This window comes from Buceros rhinoceros, unplaced genomic scaffold, assembly GCF_000710305.1.
Source record: "Buceros rhinoceros silvestris isolate BGI_N320 unplaced genomic scaffold, ASM71030v1 scaffold3923, whole genome shotgun sequence".
Lineage (NCBI taxonomy): Eukaryota > Metazoa > Chordata > Aves > Bucerotiformes > Bucerotidae > Buceros > Buceros rhinoceros.
In genome coordinates this window covers 41,840-63,656 of record NW_010402855.1, presented here as the reverse complement: position 1 = coordinate 63,656, position 21,817 = coordinate 41,840, and the positions used below count along the sequence as shown (strand labels likewise).

Below are 21,817 nucleotides of genomic sequence, written 5' to 3'. Positions count from 1 at the left end.
TGAATTTTCTTCTTCCACACAACATGACTGGGCTTTCCCCTTATCGCTGAGGTAAAAGCTGCATTTAGACTTTAAAAATAAGGTGTGGTGCCCCTTCCAGAAAACACTGTCACCAAGCAAACGTGTTAAGCTCCAGAGAAGCAGTTTCCTAGTCTGTTGGGAGAACCCCCAAAGAAATGGGTTGAAAGTGTTGCAGCTGCCAGAATGTGTGGGGAGGTAGAAGTGGTCTAAATAAATCCACTCCTTTTTTTTTATCTGTCTCCTTTTGAAAAATAGAATTCTCCCAAAATCTCTCTGCTTTGCTTGCATGTGCCTTTGAAATGCTAAAAAATGGGGGAGGAGAGTGCTGTGAGCCTTGGAGTGGTAAGTGATTGTGGGGTAATCAGGAAAAGAAACCGATGCTCCCATTATCAGTTGGACAGGATCTGGAATAACTTTTGTTGGATTTGCACACTGAAACATGCTTGAGGAAGAGCTTATTGTATAGGGAGAATAAAATGATTTACCTAATGATTAGGCATTAAGACAATTTGCAAGCATGTACAATGTTTTGAAGCTAGTAGAATTAGCAGAGAAACAAAGGAGGCCTGAATACAGGAGGGGCAAGAACAGTGTTCTTCAAGGGTGTTCTTTGCAAACGCTGAAGTGTTCATTTGCAGGCAGGCACTGTGATCCGTGATAAAGCTTGATTAGTATGATTTTAATTATAAAAGCAGCATGGCCAGGCAGGAAGTTGCTGCCAGTAATTGAGATGACTTCTTTTAGTTTTACATAGAGTGAAAATGTATATTGTAGCTTATCAGAGCAGATACTAATTGGGACATCGGAATAGGGACAGTCCTGTGGACAGACTGAAATAGTTCTCTCCCCTTCTAAGAGTCCTACAAAGAGTATTGCCAGCTCTTCTGGAAACGGCTGCTGCTTCTGCAAAGCCTGAATTATTGTTACAGGTTCTGCAAATAGGTGCAATTTCTCCTATTCCCAAGGGTGCCTCCTGAGGCATGTCTTTTTGATGAAGGGGTCTGGCTTTAGCAATCCAAAAACTAGGCTAGCGTAAAAGCCTTGCTGTGCAGACAGCGTGCTTTCAGTTCCCCCTCACCGTGACCATCCTAATAACTTCTAAATTGTGCTATGTTTGAGCTTTCCCTGTATATTTTCACCATAATATTTACAAATTCTTCCATAGTTAAGAATATCAAGAACAGGGCTCTGCAACTAGGTTTGCACTGCGGAGAATTTGAGTTTTCTTTTCTGCAGAGTTCCTCACAATCTGAGAGAGAAGTTTTTGGCTGAGTAGAGGAGGAATTCTCAAGTTTGTGTTGAAATGGAGGAGGTCCTCAGGTGGCTATTTCAGAGCTTTTCAGAGTGCCCTTTGGCAAGCAGGCTGAGGTCTGCTTCTCAGAGCTGTAACTCGTGGTGCTGTTGTTGGCAGGCACTCCCTAGGAAAGGAGCACAAGGACACGATTCCCTGCTCTTGTTTGGACAGCTCAGCACAACTGAGTGCATCAAGAATGTTAGTAATGAATGAATGCAAACTTTGCCTTGAGTTTCCAGGAAGATTTTAAAATAATAGTTATCCTTTCGTCAACACAAATGTAAATTCTATTGCCAATTTTAGGAGACAGACCACGCCGCATCTTCTTGGCGAAGAGTCCAACTATTTAATCTACTTTGCTACTACCTTCACATCATAAGAACAAAGGACACACTTTGGGGAAAAATGGGTCATTCAGAGCTGGAGGGGTACTTGGAAAGCACTTTTTTTGCAGTAAATGATCTCGATAAATAGCAGAAATTGTGCAGAATTATATATTATATTGAATTAATTGAACACAAATGGGGAATAAATGCTTTGGCAGCAAATCACAGAGAAAGACTGGGAAGGTGGCATTGCGTGTCCAGTCACAGTGAAGAGCTGGATGTGGTTGCTTAGGAGGAAGTATCATTTTGGATGTGATGATGGGACTAATAAGAGAACCAGATTAGAGGTACGCTAAAGCTTGTTATAGATCGTGCCATCACCAGCTGCTCTCTGTCCCTGAGGTAAGGGGAAGAGGAAATTAGCTTGACTGGTAGCAAGAGAGACCGAAGCTGTGTATTAGGAAAAAAATCCTAGTAAGAATAGTGAAGCACTGTAAAACTGCTAAGGAAAGAGTCTGCAGAGCTGCTCGTATGGGAGGCTGGATAAATGTTACCAAAAAATTAAGGTTGGGTTTTGAGGTTATTTTTTTGGTGTTTTTTTTTTTGAGGTCCTTTCAACCTTTTCTTTATTCTTTAACTACACAAGGTCTGCATGTGCTGGAGAGGACATGCAAGGCCTTTAATATCCTTTAAAAAGTAGCAGTTGTGGCAGAGAGAGAGTACAATGCCAAGGAGAGTGACTTACGAATAGAAATGAAACGCTGGGGTAATTTGGAAGTAGATTAATGAAACACGAAACCTTTAATCTCCTAGCCACCAGCCTCAGTTTAAACGGGGTCAGTGTATAGATGTATCTTAATTTATCTTACAGTAGAAGGTATTTGCTATGCTCAGATGACACATCATGGAGATTATACCAGAAGGGAGCCGTGCAAATATTACCTGTCGAGTTGTGACTGACTAAACCAGCTTCTGAATTCCAGAAAGGGATTTGTCCCCCCAGTCCCTCTGGCTGCATGTGAACATCTTCGCTGCCTTTGTATGGCCTGTTTCAGGGTGAGCTTTGCCTTGCAAGTCATGAATGTTTGAACCGAGTATTTAACCTTTGTCCCAACCACAGTGCGAGAAGCAGTGAGCCTGCTTTCGGTTTCAAGGATTCTCTCTTTCATTTTATTCAAGGTTTCAAGGATTCTCTCTTTCATTTTATTCTGTTAAGTACAGTTTCTGTCCTTTTTTTGTGGCTTTCAGAGAGAGGAAAAACTCTGGTTCAGAAGAAGCCTACCATGTATCCAGAATGGAAATCAACTTTTGACGCCCACATTTACGAAGGACGGGTTATTCAGATTGTTCTCATGAAAGCAGCGGAAGAGCCGTTATCTGAAGTGACTGTAGGTGTGTCAGTCCTGGCAGAGCGGTGCAAGAAGGGCAATGGCAAAGCAGAATTCTGGGTAAGGAAGAAGATTAATTCCTAAGACTTACTGACCTGGGTATATTTCTTTCAAGCTGAACAGGGGCCTTATTCCTTTTGAACTATGAGTGCTCAATCCCTTTAGTGTGTGTGGCAGGGCTTGTAAGACAATTGCTTTAGGAGCATTTTTTTGAAACAGAACATGTACAATCAAAGTTAAAGAAAAATCCATGGCATCAGTGTTTGAAATAATGGAGAATATCCCATGGAGTGCTTTTTTTAGAGCCTAGCAGTCTTTAAGGCAAATAGCAGATGTTTAAATTGGATCTGATCATTGTAATTCATTCAGAGAAAAAGAAGGGTGAAGCTTATTCCAAGGCATTTCCACTTAGAATTTCTAATTTTATTTATTTATCTTTAGAGTATTTTGGCTTGATGCTACTATAATGAGGAACCTTTAATCCCCATTTTTTGTGTCTTTTTGCCCCCGTGCCCCAAACAATTGTTTGTACATGAAGTCAAGGCATATGGCACCTTGCCAAGGGTCATTTGTTCCTGTATTGTCTGAAGTATCAACCTCAGGAATGTAACGGGGAAAGTAAATTAGTATTTAATGTAGTTTTAACTCTAGAAATACACATTTAGTCTAAATCCCTGTGATTATTATCAATTGTTGAACTACATAAACCCAAACAACAACTTCAAAAATAATTGTATGTGAGTGAATTTCAATTAGTACCATAAACCTCAAGCCTTTAGCTAGGTGGATAGGTGCTATAAATGGACTTGCCCATTATCCAGTTGCATGTAAAGCTGCACTCCAGACAGCTTGCCCAGAAACTCCAGCTGTTTGGGAATACAGGAACCGCCCATCTCTCTATTTGGAGCACAGTTAATGCTAAGGAAATATTTGCTAAATGTGAGCAGCTCTCCTTAAAAGCTGATACATAGTCTTGTGTTCAAAGCCTTCTGGACTGGAGTATTGCTGAACTTGCTCGGAACATGAACCCCATAGAAGAAGACTTTTTCATTGGGTGGACTAAAGCAGGATGAGCAGGTGGTAGCAGGTAGTTCCTGGTCATGTCCAGTTGAATGAGCACCTCGTTTCTCACCCTGCTGAACTTGCTCGGAACATGAACCCCATAGGAGAAGACTTTTTCATTGGGTGGGCTAAAGCAGGATGAGCAGGTGGTAGCGGGTAGTTCCTGGTCATGTCCAGTTCGATGAGCACCTCGTTTCTCACCTGACTGGCAATGCCCTCCTGTGGTAAGGGACGGATAGATGAATGTTGTTCTTTGATATATGAATACTTTCCCTAAATGTTGGATATGAATAGGAGGGAGTATACAGTTGTTGCTTCACTTAGTATGGGAATACTGTTTTTTTCAAAAAAGAAAACCCTCCTATTCTTTCTCAAGTCCGTTTTTGCTGTAAATGGTAGGATTTTGCTCTGAGTATATACAAATCTATCTTACCAAGCAGATCTCAGAAAAAACCTTTCTTAAAGGGGTCCTCGATACTGAAGGGGGCTTACAGATTTTGCTAGGTTGGTTGGATCTCATCAGTTTGTATTCACCGCTCACGTTCTGAAATCATACACTTTTTTTTCCACACCTTAACTTGAATTCTGAGACGAGCAATTATTCAGAGGAGTAGTTAAAACTGATAGTGATCAGTTTTAGTTTCAGTTTGTTTTAGCCAAGTCAGAGGCCTGAAATCCTCTGCTTATTTTCCATAGAAGAGGCACCATGTTTACATCATCAGTGTTAAACTTCCCCTGTATGACTTCAGTCACGACTTGCACAGACCACCGTGCCAGCAAAGAGACGTTAGTTTGCAGGCTTACCACAGCCTGCAAAGTTATTCTTGTGTAGTAGCTGTAACTGAGGTCTTTGCCTTCCCTAAGCTTTGTTGGGCAAATGTTTTTGAATGTCAGGCTTTGCCTTAAAGATGAAACTTTAGTCATTATCCCAATGGGGCAGTGGCATTTGTGGGGATATGTCCATGAGTGTGGCTAATGTAATTGTGATGTTCTGTTTTTTTCCTCCCGAGTTGTATTTACTGTTACCCCAGGGATACTATGCTCGGTGCTGAAGACTGAATCAAGCTCTTTTGTGCTGCATAGCTTCTCACCTTTCCTGAAGGCAGCAGTTTCAGAATTAGTGGCTACGTTCTGAGCACAGGAAGCGACCTCAGCTATAGGCTTAAAAGCCATTTGTTTCTGCGGGTCTGTAGAATTTGCCACAGAAACCATGTGTAGTGGTTTGAGGGGGAAGTAGAATTTTGATGATACCGCTGTTTTTCTGATAACAGGCAACTGTGATATGTCTAAGGTTTGTACTCCCAATAAACATATAAAGGATTGTACAGGCTTTTTCTTCTAAATCTGGTTTCCTGTCAAATTGAGTTTGCCAACAGCAGAAACAAAAGCCAACAAACTCCTTGGCAGAAATGGGGAAGGGATGTATGAAAACAGTGTGAACTTCGTCTGCGCTGAACTTTTGAGTAGACATCAAAGAAATGCAGCACAGTAGTAAAAGCAATAGAATCAAAGCTACTGGCTCAGCTGCAGCAGTGAGATATGGAAGAGGTTTGTGATCCAGTAGTTACTGAATGTTGTACTTTGATTCCCTAGAAAGAGCTGTTTAAATTCCCGAGAGTTTCAGTCTGCTACATACTTGACTTTCTTTCTTTCTTTCTTTCCATAGCTTGACTTACAACCTCAAGGGAAGGTGCTGATGGCTGTGCAGTATTTTTTGGAAGATGCAGGTAATGTCAACCGTTTATTTTCAATCAGTTTTGTAAAAATAAACTTATTTTCACATTCCTTTTGTAGAACACGAATGTAGCTCTCATAAAAAAATAAGTCACCTGGTGTACTGAGTGGAATATTCTGATTTTATTAATGAGTTTTGTAGTGGGTTTTTTGTTACGTGGAGTCCTGGCTGTGTTTGTTCATTTCTGAATTCCTCTGTGCCCTGTACTGCTGTGCATTTAGCCATTTTGGCATCTTCAGTTTGTCTGTCTTCATGTTTTAATGTGATAGCAAAGATATTACAAGTTCCTTTTTAGGTGCAAATTTAAATCTGTTGTTCTAGCTTATGTGGAGAACTTTTTTTGTGGATTGAGGAACTGGGTCTGAGTTTCCTGGGATTCAGATGTCATAGTCTCTAATCACAGAAACTGATTGCAGCAGCAAGTGAATGGTTAGGTGTTGAAATGCAAATGTAGACAACGTTCTGCCATATTGGTTTAAAATGTGAACAACCTGTATATGTCAGAAATCTGCACCTGCTCTTCGGAGAAGAAAGTAGGAGGTAGGAGAAGATCAGTAATTACGAGAGGGGAAGCTTTAAGTACAGCAATAAAGACAAATATTTTGTTAGGGATTTGTGTATCTGAGGAATTCTTTCCTAAAGGAAGTGACGTAAACCTCACAACTTGCCTAGCTAGTGGTTAAAAGCTTCCCGTAACAGAAGTCACAAAACCATTATTTCTTCGGAATTGAGCTGGTGTGCTGTATTACCCCGTTGGTCCTACATGGTTTAATACTCTGTGTTTGTAAAAAAAAGAAGTGGAAAGAGTCAAGCAGTAAGTTTTAAAGCATTGGTGGTTTGATTTTTTTTTCCCCCCCCCCGATACATACAGGGAACACAGTTCTGCTCTCATAGAAGTTAGTTATGAAGGTACTGTACATTTTTGTACCGTATGTACAATCTGTGTAGCAGTTACTAGGAAAACTGCTAAAGACAGAATGTGATGTGCAGTACACAACGTTTTCACAGTTGACATTTTATCTTTGCAATGACAAAAAAACAGCCTATGTGTTTATTATTTTGGTCTCCTTTATGAAAATTTAACTCTTTAAAGCAAATTTTCAAGAAATTATGTGACTCTGAAGAACCTGTAAGGAAGAGAGTTTCTCTGAAGATCAAAAGCTCTCTGTTTAGATGCCAGTAATATTCTGGTTTGCGTTCAAACTATTGTGAGCCATGATATTAGAAAACTTTTGTCTTGGTCTTTGTTGTGGCTTTTATGTGCAAGGGAGTTTCATGGGGCAGTATTATTATGAGAATCTGTCTATTTAATGAGACATGCAGAAATCCATTTGTCCAGGAACATAAAAGTTTCTCAACCAAAACTGTACAAAACAACTTGAGTATTCTCTGTTGCTTGTCTGGTGAAGCTGAAGCCTGTTTCCTCCTCTGCACATAGACATGAGAAACAGCAGAGATGGCATCAGTGAAAACCCTCCGCAATTTGCTATTAGTTGTTAGGAAGGTAATAAACTTGTGTGCCCTAAGTACTAAAATAATTGTACTTAGTGATTGAGCAAAATAATTTTAAAAATGGATACAATATTCTTGCGATTCTTTTCATTGCCTTCATTAGTGATTGCAGATGTTAGCGGATGAAACCTAAATACCAACACATCCAAGTCGTACTTTAATTGGCAAGATAATACTCATGTGTTAATGCTCTTGTTAGACCTTCTACTTTGCAACAACTTCCTGTCTACCTTCTGCTTTATAGAAAATTACTCACCGATACCTTTTTGGTAACCAAACTACAGAGACAGTGAAAAAACTGAGAGAAAAGTCACTCCATCTGGTATTTGCAGTGCTCTCATCAAACTTCAATACATTTTAATATAATAATCCTCAAAATTATAGACCTCCCTTATGGCATGATCTACATATTGCCAAATAGGCAAACACTGAATGAGTTTAGGCTCGTTGTTGTGCTGCTGTAAATGTTTTCTCTAGTTAAATTAGCAGGCACCAGAGTTAGAGTGGATTGTTAGTGCTTTACAAGGGTGTTTGTATTAACTTCCATTCTTCACGTTGCTAAAACCCTTAGTTAATAGTTGAAAGCTCAGAGACCGTTCGCATTCCTTCCTATGCACATACCGTTTTGTTTTCTCTCTGACCTGACTTGCCGTAAAATACTACTTGCTTCTAAAATACTAAAAAAGGCTTGTTGTGGAACTGGCATTCAGCTGTTCCCTAGTTTATTTGAAGGCATCGTTGCCATTAGTATCTTTGAGTTATAGGTGCTACCTTCTGCTTGAAAATCTCCAAGCACTTTGCAAGAGTGATTAATTCTTTCTTGGCCTTGTTTTGCAAACTAAAGCTATTGTTTTTCAATCCTAAGGAGCTAATGTTCCGCCATCTCAAGAGAAAACTGCTTTTATCTGCTTCGATGGTAGGCAGCAGCATGGAGAAGTAAGCATGTTATTGCTCCATTATCAGATTTATTATTAGAGAAAAATTGTCGTGGAACAAACTGGTATTAAAATTCCCTCCATGGCAGCCTACACAGAGACCTTTCATTTGTATATTCTTTTCTGCAGATTGGGGCCTGGGCAGTTAATTTGGGGATAAGTGTAGAAGTCTTCCCGATCTTATAGAGGTTTTTTTTCCTTCAGACTGTGTAAAACAGAGGCTGCAGAGCCCTGACTTAGAACTGTCAAAGAACTTTTTTGTCTTCTGTCCTGTGATCTGAAAATAAGCTTGTGCCGGGAATTAAGTTTTTCTTCTGATGTGTGAAACACGAGAACAGGGTGTTGACCCCCATTTTCACTTCAGAATATTGTTTTCTTTCTGCTCCTCCTTCTCTTGTTGTAGTACAACCTAGAAACTAGGTTATAATTCTGTAAAGCAGCTTTAGTTTTAATAGGTGGGAGCTGCAAGATGTTTATTGTGTTGCTTGATCTTTGTTTATTCAAATGTAGATAATGACCTTACGGGGTTAGAAAACCCAGGTCACAGAGGTGGCTGGCTGTGCTGCCGAGTGTCTTGTGCCGTGTTAGCAGCTTTGGAGGCTTTGGAAGCACATTTGAGTCTTGTTTCTCAGTTCTGAGTTGCTGTTTTGCTGGCTTCAGAGAACGTCCTGGACCAAGAGTTAGTGAATTCTTTCCTTAAGATGCTGTTAGCTGTATCAGAAGGTGAGTAATTTGCACATGAACTTTAGATATCTCAAGTATCTGACTTCTGAGAGAGGAATGTGAACAGTGAATTGCATTTTGAGGGTATTTGTGTCTGAGATGGGCGTTGGGGAGACAGGAGGTTTTAGCGTTTTTCTGAGGCATCTGTGGAAAATAATAAATAACAGATTTGCTATCATAGTCTGCATCTTGTATGGATCTCAGTTAAGACTTGAAGCAAGTGTATTCAAGATTTGAATCCACTGTGTGGATGAGATGTGTTGGGGAAGGATTGTCACATTATTAGTACATAATAATGATGAGGGCTGAAAAGCCATTACTGTGCTTGTAACTGTAAATGGGGAAGTTGGTAAGATTTAATCATTTAACTGAGAAAATGCTGTTTCTAGAAGTTTGGCAGCTGTGATAGTTATTCAGTGGCACCTACAATCTGCCTTAGTCTGCATCTGCAAGTGTGATTGCATAAAATGTTTTCCTGCTTAATTTTCTTTAAGAAAATCAAGCATCTGCAGATGTAGTAATTTCATAAACACAAAGTCAGCGGTGCATTTGGTTGCTAAGGTAGCTGACGTGGTGTGTGGAGCAGAGAAAGTTTGATACAGTTTATATGTTGCCCAGAAGTCTGACTTGGATGCTGTTTATAAAGATTTTAAAGATTGGTTTTACTGTGCCTTTGTAATTCAAAAAAAAAAAGAGAAAACCCAATTTGCAGTTTATTCCCTGTGGTATCGGGGATCTGTGCAGACGCATTATCCAAAGCACATAGTGAGGTGTAAAGCCCCCTTCACCTTGTACATCGGGGCACAGCCCGTGTTCGCACAGCTGCTCTGCAACACCCGACCGTGGATGTGGGGTTTCTCCACCAGGGCTGAGGGGCAGGGCGTGTTAAAACACTGCTGTTCTGGTTTAGCACTTCACAGGAGTTCATTAACGCCTCTGAACGCCGAGTTCAGTGGAGAGCTGCTGGAAGGAGCCCAGAGCCGTCCTCCACCTCGGCGGGCTGCTGGGTGTGGGTCCGAGCGGTAGTAGGTGCTGGCTTGGTGGCCGAGGCAGGTCTTCGTTCATCCATTTTGCAGAGCAGGCGAAAAGTCCGTGTCCCACGGGTGTCCCGGTCTCTGTGCAGAGCAGAGCATGACAGACTTGTAGTTTCTCTTAGAGCAGAAATCTGCTATCACGTGTAGTATATTTTGTAAAGGTGCTACTAAGAGTTTGTGACACAGGCTTTGACCACTCTTGCTAAAGCTTGTAGTGGAACTGCCTGGGGCCAAGGCTGGTAAATTGAGATTATGTCCCAGCTTTGAGAGCAAATAGTATTGGCCTCTACAGCAGCACGTCTTGGTGTTGCTGCTTAGATGTCAGCGGTGTAAAATCCACAAGAACTGAGAACTAAGGTGGTTTTTAAAAAGGGAGAGAAATGCATAGCAGTAATACTCTGCCTGTAAATGAAACGTTGTGATGGTCACAAAACCCACCATGATGTAACGTAGCAAGTTCATGTCTCAGAAATGTAGACTTTTTGGAAACTTGTGTTTCTGTAAATGGTTTGGGGGCTTGTTTGTACAGAGGATGTGTAAAGCAGTCCTCTCCAGGAGCGGGTTAAAGAGCAGTTTTCCTCTGAGACAGCCCATATCAGGAAGGTCTCCTTTGTGAGCAGTAAGCTTTCCTTTTAATGATTGCTCTGAGAGATTAATATTTTTCTTGACCTGAAGGCACAGTTAACTTTCAAACAAAGCCAAGTGCAAAGCTGTAGAACATCAGAAGGGAACACTGAACAGAAATGTTAGTGGGCTTTGTAATCTCTTACAAAGTCTCCGGCAAATCTTAACTTGAGCAGTCAGCTCAGAAAATATTTTGCTTGTCCCTGTTTGAAATGAAGTCCAGGTTCTCAGTTTCTGACAGTAGCACCATTATCTTTCCTCTATCACAAACACAACCATGAAATGAGCAAGTTAAAATGAAAAATAAACTCTGAAAATGGTAAATATTTTTTCTATTCTTTCTTTTAAAAATCTAAGGGTTATTCTGGAGGTTTTTTTCACTTGTCCCTGAACTTTTGAGGTTCATTTGAGACAATCTGACATCTCTTTGAGGTTAATTACAAGTCAGCAGAGCCCTAGCGATCTTGTTTTAGCAGATGTTTTCCAGACAATGCGTTGGATGTTGTGTCAGTGGCTGTAAGGACTGCAAAACATTCAGGAGGGCTGACGCTGCAGGTAAATAGTGTATATGTTGGTGTCTTACAGCACTGCTGGAGAACTGCACTGTCAATTCACAAGCGTCCTTAAAGGCTCCTTAATGAACATAGAGCACAGAGGAGTTCTGGGTGCTTTTGTCGGATCAGGTACAGGTTTTGAGAAGGGACCTTGAAATACATGAACAATGTGTCAGTGATAAATTTTAACTGCAGCTCTCAATAGAGGAAATAGATTATGTTTAATGGTGCGTGCTGGGTCCAAAATGATTGATTTCAGATCCAGGTCACAGAGGTCACCTGGATTCTAGTTGCTGATTCAGCTGGTTTGTACATGACTGTTTCTGGCCACGTGCTGGCCCAGGAGAAGTGTTTCATCAGTGGAAATCCTGACTTGTTTGGCAGGGGAAGCAGAGACTTTCCCTTTGTGTTCTCTCCTCCCCGTCCCTGTCTCCACCCTGTACCCATACACTCGATGGGAGAGCTACTTCCTTGCAACTTAATTCTCTCTGCATCTTTGAAATAAAGCCTTTATTCCCCAGTTGAGTCCATGGGGACTTCATAAAACTTTTCTGGGGCAATACACGTTAAAGGTAATTTACACACTGAAGATAACTCGTTAAACACGCCCATGGTACACCCAGACAAACTATGCTGTTGTTTCAGAGCCACCTCAGCTTCAGGTGAACCTGACTGAGAGCTGCTGTCCAAACCTCTCAGCTTCTTCTGAAGCATACAGAATGTTTTCAGCCATACTTCGATGTATTGGTTGTTTTTGGCAAAGGTATTTCATAAGGCAGCTGATTGTGAAGACTGTTCTCACATGCAAATTTTGAAGTTTTGTTGTGCTCAAGGAGTCTTCACCGTTCTATATGTCTATGGAAAGTGGGTTTTTTCCTGCAATTAGTTTATTCATTATCCTCTCAAAAAATAGATGCCAGTCTCGCGCATTTGTATTAAGTTTGATACCCGTGTTCCAGAGGGTGAGGGAACACCATGGTTTCCCATATCCTGATGAAGTTTTGTCCAAGACGTGCACACAGTATCAACAGTACTAAACTGCTGCGAGTACTCCGGCATAAGAAGCCATGTCCTGTTGACCTGGTGAATCCTGTTAGTTCCTCACTAAACACTTGGTTTACTTGTGTTTCAGACTGCAGGGAGGCTTTTGTCCTTAATCTGCTGCACACAGGTTGTCTCCTCAGAATATGCGCTATAAAGCAACACAACTTCTTCTGCTTCTGATTGCTGTTACTGATGAAATCGACCCTGCAAAGACACATTTTTCATGCAACAAGCAATATGAAGCATTACTGACCCTTCTCCTTGCATGCACGTTTCAGTGTGTGTTTTCTGTTGAAGCATTTGAGGAACAGTGCATGAGGTCTGTGTATTTGCTCAGCAGGATTAAACAAAGAGATAGCACTGTTTGCAGACTTCGACAAGCTGGAGTGCAGCAGCTGATGGGAGTTTTTGCTGGGTGAACTCAGTAGCCTGTTTGAACAGCAGAAATGAATCCTGTTCCTGGAGGGGAAGATGTAACTCAGTGGCGTACATAGTGCCAGGGTGTTACCGTGCAGGTTGTGCGCTCTTTTCCAGGGAGGCAGGATGGGTTTTTCTCTGAACCAGACAGCCAGTTTCTCAGAAGAGTGCATTGATACCTAGTGGCAAAACCCAGGGACCTTTTTTGATCTTTCTTCTCACTAATATGCTTAATCTTTGCTTAATCTCTGAGCTCATGCTGTCCTTTCTTTCCTAAGAGTACACGCTGCTGCTGTGGGCTGTGACTGATAAATCAGTTCAGGACACTCGAAACGGTGTCACATGAGAGATTGTATTCCAGGTTCAGCCGTCTGTTGGAATAGCAGTGGGGCCAGCCAGCGAATAAAATGGCAAAACCCAAGCACAGCTAGCAACAGGAAGCCCAGAGCTCCTGGGTAACGTCGTGGTAAGCTCAGGCACTGCACTTAGGGTGACTTGGCAAGGGAAACGCATTGTGTCTACCAGTATGAAAAGCAAAGCTCCCACTGATACTGATACTCACTGATCTCAAGAGAGGCAGCAGTGTAATGGAGCAAATAAAAAGCAATTGTACTGACAATGGGAAAAATGCACTTCTGGCTCTTTCCTTTGTTGTTGTGGAAACTCCCACCCTGCAAACAACAATCTCCTGTTACCTCAAACTCTGCAGCACTTTCAACTTGTGAACCACCTTCACATTTTGTCCAGACTGGAACCCAGGAGCCGCTGGTGAGAGCTGATGCAGTTAGTGGTTGATGAGCTCCTCATGGCTGATTCAAACCTTTATCTTTTCCTGCTGGATGGGATTGTCCTTCAACAGCTCCTCTCTATTGGGAAGAAACTTGTCCTAGAGTTGAATTACCAGTCACCCGATCTCTCTTGCTATACACCTTCATGGGGTTACCTGTGTTAGAAATTCCTGTGCTTTTCAAAATGTGTAGGATGGTATAGTCTGGGTTGTGACTGAAAGATTGAGACACAAAGTACTCATTTTTGTAGGAGAAATGTGGAAGCTTCCTTGGAAATAAGTAGAAAGAACTATAACCGCTGATGAAGGACCTTCTCTTGGAGCCTGAGAATTTTTTTATTTTATTTGTTGGCTAATACTATATGTAATTTCTATGTCATACAGTATTAGGTGGTACAATACGTGATACAGTATGTTCTGTTATTACCACAATATTATACAGTACTCTGTACTGTAACCCCATGGGGGGTCAGAGGGGAGAGGAATGAGACCGAGACTGAGTGTTGACAGATACAGCATCAGTGTTATGAGATAGCATAATGGAAACACCTGACTGTAAATCTCATTTGTCCTCACGGATCCTGGAGGCTGGCAGCAGAAACCCCTCTTACAGGAGCATGGTCCAGTGGTGACCCAGGAGGCCCTGCAGCACTTCACCTGCATTTCTGCTGCGGTCCTGGTTCAGGAGCACATGTGGAGCAGCAGCATGAAAAGCCTTCTGTTGAAGGAGGAGACCCTCCTGCTTCCAATAAAACATTTATTTCTCTTGCATGTAAGTCACATAACGTATAGGAGAGTATATACCATCAAGAGACAGCTGTGGTTGTCGTGTCTCCAGCAAGGCTGTACTCCGTTCTTGCTCCTTCTCCTCAGCTCATTTGCTGAAGGCTGTTTCTGAATGAGCAGGAGAGGGAAGTGCTTGCAAGCACAGACTCAGAGACACCTTAGGAAGCCGTGTGTGCATGTGTTCCACCCTTGTTGGACTGAAGGTCTGCAAAATGCAGGTGTAAAATAAATAGGAACACAAGTCTGAAACAGAAAAACAAACTGAACTTAAAATATTAAATGTGTGTCTTCTTGTCTCCCCCTTAGACTGCAAACAGTCAATGAGGGAAGAGGAGGGGACAGTAACTATGAACAGGAGAGGAGCTATCAAGCAAGCCAAAATCCACTACATCAAAAATCATGAATTTATTGCTACCTTCTTCGGACAACCTACATTTTGCTCTGTCTGCAAAGACTTTGTATGGTAAGAAGGAAACACTAAGCTTTCCCCACCCCCAAGGGCCAAATAACTGCTGGGAAATGGAAAGAGCACTGTTATACCTGAGAACTACAGTTGTCCCTTTCACATGAAAGCTAGAACTGGAACATTTTTGCCACTGAAATAACAGGCAAAAATTCCATCAGCATCAAGTGAGATCTGGCCCGTAATCAGCAGCAGCTCTTTTGCAAGAGAACAATGAGATGGGTGGATCTGAGAAAGTAATGTTCAAACTTTGAGATGTGAAGCAGCTGAAAGAGGGTAAAGACCCACAGAGAGCAAGAAGCCGGATCCCTTTCATAGTATCTCAGTCCCATGTTACTGAAGCCTTGTCTTTTCTGGGTTTCCCTCCTCATGTGCTGGTCTACCAAAACACACAACCTGACCTTCTGAACCTTGCTTTCCTAAGACAGAGGATTCTGAACAGCAGAATTCAGACCTGTTTATTAATTGGGACAAATATTCCTGTAGACAAAGGATTAATTGGTTGATGTGGTAAAAATAAAAAAACCTCACCTTTCATGCCAGAAGATGTATGGTTTTGATTTCCTTCTTTATCATTTGTTTTTCAGGGGACTCAACAAGCAGGGATACAAATGTAGGCGTAAGTTGATTTTTACCTTTTTCTTGTCCTACTTTGCACTTGAATCTGTAGATCTAATAGTTGTGTGGTACAATGTGTCATCACCATAGGTAGCAATAAATATTAAACATCGGTTTTGCACTACAGCCAAAGGCTGTCTAATGATTCCTACCTGAGGTTCTAGTCTCAAGGTTTAGATTTAGCCAAATGCATAATGCTGTTGAAAATCTGCACTCCTTTATGGCAGCAGTTCTTGTAAACCTTTTCTAAAATGTATTAAAACTATTGAGGGGTTTTACAGGTGAATCGAAAAGCGCTTTCAACTTAGGATAGATCTCTGAGCATGGCTGCAGGCCGTGAGGGAGATACCAAAGGGTAAAACTCAACAGGGTACTACTGTCCTCCTCTGGCCAATGCTGGTGGCATTGCCTAATAGAGGCAGATTTAGTTTCTGAACAGTTTTATGATAAAAGAAAATGGGGTAAACAGCCGTACAAAAGATTGTCATACTGATGGAAAAGGGTTTGGTGTATATAGTATGATGGAAAGGAGTGTGGGTTTTTTCACATTGTGCTACGAAATGCGAACACCTCATCCCATGTATTTGTTATCTGAAGGAATCCTTTTTTTTCTTGCGCATGTCTTGAAGAATGCAATGCTGCTATTCATAAGAAATGTATTGATAAAATCATTGGGAGGTGTACCGGTACCGCAGCCAACAGCAGGGACACAATGGTAAGAGCTGGAACACCAGAGTGTCAGTATGTGATTAAATACCCGTGAACTAACAAAACCGTGTACAGAATCTGGCAGGTCCGCTTGGGAGGTGCCTGGCTGTACAGCCCAGGTTACTGTCCTCTCTTGAGGATTGTATGTAATGTGTAGAGGATGAAACCAGCAAGCAAGAAAAGCAGTTAAAAGACCTGCCAGGGGGTGAGTGGTATTTGATGGGCAAATTCTTTCCCTGCTAGATGAGGGATGTTAACGCTGGGGTAGTCAAGATAAAATTGTTGCTGCTTTGTACTGTCCCAGCCATTTTCTGTGAGAAGCTGGTCCTGTCTCGGGCAGAGCGCCTCAGCCCTCTCCTTGTCCTCAGTTTCAGAAGGAACGTTTCAACATTGACATGCCTCATCGCTTCAAGGTTTACAACTACATGAGCCCCACCTTCTGTGACCACTGCGGCAGCCTGCTCTGGGGGCTGGTCAAACAGGGACTCAAATGTGAAGGTAAAGGGGAGGAGGGAGGCCAGCTGGCACCTGTCCGTGCTCTTCCAGTGTTCGCCCCCACTAGGGACTGGCTATCGCTACACACCGTGCGTTTCTGCGTGTGGTAGAGAGGGTGAGATTCCTCTCATCCACACATGGCTGAAAAGGCTTTCGTGTTAAGGCCACAACCAGGCACTTGGCTCACGTGACAGCTCAGCCACGGTGAGCTGCTCAGGCAGTCAGAAAACATGCTCTGGAGGTGGAATCCTGAGTATAATCAAAATTACTGCCTTGGGAATAGCTGAAATATGGAGTCTGACTCAAGGTAGTACCTCAAAGTTTAATGAAAGTATTTACTGTAAATACCATTTTTCTAATTCTCCCACAGAAAGGCAAGATGATCTTTATTGTGACAGATTTTGAGAATAAAGTAATGACGATTGGAAGTTGTTTTCTCTTTTGAACAATTTTTGTAGCCTTCATTGAGTCAGAGATTAAAACTGTAATTTTATTAATGATAGATCCATGTCCAGCCCGGTCTAACAACACAGTTTCTGAACGGCACAGAGAAACAGCCCTTCTCGTTGTAATGTCAGACAGCATTTCCCCTCTGCTTGTCTAACTGTCTTTACATTTCTTTTAGAATGTGGGATGAATGTGCATCATAAATGCCAGAAGAAGGTGGCAAACTTATGTGGAATAAACCAGAAGTTGCTAGCGGAAGCATTAAATCAAGTTAGCCAGGTACATCTTGTTTCCATTTGTCAGTAATTTGTTGTTTTCAGAGTATTTGGGGGAGGTTAGTTCATCTTTTCTGTATCACTTTTACGGGGAACTGAGTTTAGAACAGAGGAAATGCAAAGAGCGTTCTTCCTTTGGTAGTCTCTTTTGGGGACAAATTAAAGACGTTAATAGCCTAAAGCTGAAAAAGTTCCACCTAAGAAAGAATTTTTAAAAAGGTGTGTGGTTTGCCCAAATCCAACTTCGTTCTTCTGTGGTGCCCAAGTTAATTTCTCCCTTTCTGTTTAGTTCTTTAAATAGTGGTAGCATAACAGTAACGATGAAGTGGTCTTCTCATGCTTCAAGTTTAGAATTCCACTTGAATGTTAAGATTAAATAAGGAGAAATACACCAGACCAAAGTCCCGATTTTTATTATCTGGTATATTCAGGCAGAAAACTCCTCTGGAATTTCCTCTGGCCCCATAGTTTACGTTGTTCATCTGCTGCAGCAGGACTGTCTCTTGTGGTTGACTTCTGACTTGCAAGAAAAGGTTCAGCCACAAGCTCTGAAATAAAACAGGACAATGTTATCACACAAGCCCAAGTATTTGCTCTGAGCTGAGTGTTCTTAAGCTTTCACAGGAGACTTGCTTTGAAAACAGTGAGAGCTGTTGCACCAGCTCTTGCACTACACAGAACAGCTCAATCTTTTCGTTACTAAAATCTGATCTCGAGGATCTTCCTTACATCAAAATTGTTTCCCTGTGCTGAAGACCGATGTCGCACACAGATAGGACTTCAGCACGGCCCGTATGACAGTGACTCCATCTCCTCTTTCAAATGAACGTATGTCCAAGGTGACATTTTCCCTCAGTTTAAATTCTTCCCACTCTGGATTCAAACCATTATACCTTTAATAATTTTGCGACAAACAGCACAACATTGTCTCTTCAGGAATTTCAACAGCTGATGTCTTGCAGTGAAGGAAGTAAAGCAATCAGCTGATCTGAAGCTGTAAAGAATGTGGCTAAATAGTCTGTGAACCAGACTTCTTGAGAAAAGATGTACTAGCAGTTAGTAATAAAAAAGTTTATTCTGCCATCATGTTACATTTAGCAGCTATTGTAGAGAAGTGTTTCTAAAGTGACAGTGCAAGTATCATTTCAAGTGTTTCCCTCCTCCTCAGAAATCGACGCGGAGGTCTGATTCTGGATCTGTAGAAAGTGTTGGTATTTATCAAGATTTTGATAAGAAGCCTAGAGCTCCAGGAGATACAACAGGTGAGAAAAAACAGTGTTTTCATTTAGCCATTTCCCTACCAGACTCTGCAAGCTGGCACTGTAAGTAGTTACTCACTCTTGCCTTACTTTTTTTAAATAAGCCTTGTAAAAAACAAATGCATGTACTTCTCTTTACCTTCTCCTAGCCACACAAAATGCAGAAGTAACATAAGTAACTTCTGACAAACACCTGCAGGTTTTGGTCCGCGAGCATACCCCCTTTCTGCAAAACACCTGCTTTACTGGGCACAGTTCCCCATGATGGGACTGGAGGTGCCTCGCCATCCCGACACGTGTGTACAGCACATTCTCTGCCTCCTGTAACTGACAGGTCACTCACGTGGTTAATTCTCTTGGTTTGTTCACGAGCCATTAGAAGCCCATGACAAGTACTGTCGCAGGTGCTGGGCAGCTTGTGGAGCATACACGTCTTGTTAGTGACCCTACAGAGCTATGCAGTGGAGATAAAAAAAAAAGAGTTATTAATTTTAGGGTATAATCTAAAGGATTTACTGTACAATCATGCTGCTTAGCCAGCAACTGGGCATGGTCAGATCTTTTGAAGGCCTCTCTGCTTAGGCTGAGGGACTAGCCCGTCTGTAACAGAAAAAAATAATTTGAAAAGTATCTTCTCCAAATTCTGCTCAGGACCTTAGTCACGGGGGAAAGTTAGGGCTTTTGATTTTTATAATGAGCCTAATTGCTTAAGCCCAGAATCAGAAACACTGACAGAGTTCAAGTCCAACTCTATCAAGTATGCACGTGTGTGTTCAGATTCGCCAGTACTCCAGCAGCAGCTGCGCTGAAATAGCATGTCAGTATGTAATCCTTAGCGGGGGGTCGGAGTCACGTGCTTTTTCTGCACACATTGAACTTTAAACTCCCTGTTTCCATTAGCAGATAGCAACGAGTATGGCAAGATTTGGGAGGGGACCGGAACTGCAAGCAGGAGAAAATTCAACATAGACAGCTTTGTCTTCCATAAAGTACTTGGGAAAGGAAGTTTTGGAAAGGTACGTAACAACCTCACAGAGCTCGAGGTGTCTGCCTTGCCTGATCCCTGCACTGTGCTGGGCTGTCTTCATTAACAGAACGGCCTTGCAGCTGCTTGGGTAGATAAATCTTTTAGCAGAATTGAATATAGCCAATATGTTGTCAAAGACACTAGAACTTCATCGCCTCAGCTTTGTCTGAACACACCAGTGATTCGTAACGCACAACCGCTTTTCGGTTACTCAGTACTGAGGCGAAGGAACTGCCCTTTATGCACCACCACAGGATGCTTTACGTTTGTGTGCTCTGCAGTGGGACAGGCTGGTAGGGCTCCAGCACAGTGTTGGGGCAGATGTGGCAGAGCAGCCTGTCTGCTGTCATCTGGGAGTCCACAGCTCTCACGAAGGAACGGGCTTCACCTGTCTTCTCTTTATACACTCACAAGAGACTGACAGAAAACCGGCCCTGGAAGCTGCTGCGCCCATGTGACGTGGTCCTTAAGCCCCATCTCATCTCGATGCCCAGCAACATCACCTTCCCAAGTCTCGCTCACCCACAGAACACCCATTCAGGAGTTTCTTTACTGTCCCTGCACCTGCTGTAGACACCTCTGACTTCCCCTTAAGTCAGCAACAGCCTTTCCTACTTGTGCTGTAATCTCGTTTTGTGCAGGTTCTGCTTGCTGAGCTGAAAGGGAAGAACGAGTTCTTTGCTGTCAAAGCTCTGAAGAAAGATGTGGTGCTAATTGATGATGATGTGGAATGTACCATGGTGGAAAAGCGGGTCCTCGCGCTTGCATGGGAAAATCCATTTCTCACACATCTTTACTGCACGTTTCAGACAAAGGTAAGAAAAGGCCCAATGGCAGCAGCAACACAACAGATGGAGGTTTTTAATGGATGCTGTTACTAGCAGCAAAGTGAAAGTAACTTAGCAATAACAGCATTGAATTTCCTTTCCTTGTGCTCTGTGCTGTAGTTCATGGGCCTTGCGGGAAGTAAGGATGAGTATGACCCCCCAAACATTGATGAGGACAGAACGAGATCCGAAAAGCCCCTGTGCAACCTGGAACAAGAGGCAGTTTGACTGACATCCTTGATCTTAGCTCTAGCCTCAGTGAGAGAAAAGACATGGCTGTCAGAGGGCGAAGTCAGGAAGCCTGTTTAAATGTGTATTGTTACTGAGTCTAGAAACCTGCAGAACACAAGAGCAGCTCTCCAGTTTGCAATACAAGACCGGGCCACTCAAATCTGTAGGAGCCTCGTGCACTCTTAGAGGTGCATGAAACAGAGAAATATTCCGGAGTGGAGGAAAGAGGCTGCTTGCTCCCCAATAGCCACATCACCACCACATAAGTGGCTGCAACAGCATCAGTGATTTTTCCCTTCTCTGGTTATTTGCACACAGGATCATCTGTTCTTTGTTATGGAGTTCCTGAATGGGGGAGACCTGATGTTCCACATACAAGACAAGGGGCGTTTTGATCTCTACAGAGCAACGTAAGTCCACGACCCTTCGGTCTCCATTTCCAGGAGTGATTTCAGTCTCTGGGCTTTTACTGCTTCTAGTACTGGCCACTCACCTGCGGTCTTACCTGGTGACTGAGAAGGTAGTTCTAGGCACTGGTTTAAGACAGTGAAGAAGCTCACTTAATGATGGGTGGAGTTAGGTTTCCTCAATTTACGTAGCAGTGTGATGGTTTACTTTATGGGATGCTTGTACCTAGCGATGCTAAGGATATTCCAATACGAGCCAGCAACGGAAAGCAGAAGGTACCGCTTCAGTGTTCCTAAGGCCCGTGTTTGGATGGAAAAAATGGCAAACAGCATGAGAAATCCCCTACACACACTTATATTCCTTACTAAGCTCACATGACAGTGCACATTCCACAAGACTCTAATAAAATGGGTGAGCGCTTTGTTGAGTGAGTGCAGTTGTGTCAGCTACCTGTGGCTTAAAGGTCACTCAAGCTGAAGGCTTAAAAGATGCAAAAATACTGTATTATATATAATGTATATTATATATTATGTTACCATAATTTTTTAGTTTCATGTCAGTTTCTACCACAAAAATCTCACCCAAAGTCATATGGGTTTTAATTGTATCATTGAATGGGCACATGCAAGGCCTTAAAAGTAGTGGTGCAGGGTAGTGGACCCACCAGTAAGCACCAGGGCTATTGTACAACCAGACTGGAAGGTTACCTGTGTCGCAGTGGGCAGCACAGAGGATCTGACTGGATGGGGCAGATCAAGGGCTCTGGCACAAACAGTGGCTGGGGGGAGACAACGTTATAAGGCAGGGGGAGACCCCC

General features: G+C 42.4%; 1 protein-coding gene across 4 annotated transcripts in view; it reads left to right on the top strand.

Moving 5' to 3' along the window:
• Positions 1–21,817, top strand: part of PRKCD (protein kinase C, delta) — a 28,402-nt gene that overhangs the window by 1,221 nt on the left and 5,364 nt on the right. The window contains exons 2-12 of one of the 4 annotated variants that reach the window (XM_010132770.1): positions 2,890–3,089; positions 5,758–5,818; positions 14,549–14,705; positions 15,293–15,324; positions 15,953–16,038; positions 16,400–16,529; positions 17,152–17,252; positions 18,417–18,510; positions 19,411–19,523; positions 20,176–20,349; positions 20,911–21,002. In XM_010132770.1, coding sequence (XP_010131072.1) covers positions 2,890–3,089; positions 5,758–5,818; positions 14,549–14,705; positions 15,293–15,324; positions 15,953–16,038; positions 16,400–16,529; positions 17,152–17,252; positions 18,417–18,510; positions 19,411–19,523; positions 20,176–20,349; positions 20,911–21,002 — 1,240 coding nt within the window. Of the gene's footprint in view, positions 1–2,889; positions 3,090–5,757; positions 5,819–14,548; positions 14,706–15,292; positions 15,325–15,952; positions 16,039–16,399; positions 16,530–17,151; positions 17,253–18,416; positions 18,526–19,407; positions 19,524–20,175; positions 20,350–20,910; positions 21,003–21,817 lie in introns of all 4 variants that reach the window. The other 3 variants (XM_010132769.1, XM_010132768.1, XM_010132767.1) reach the window with 3 other exon arrangements.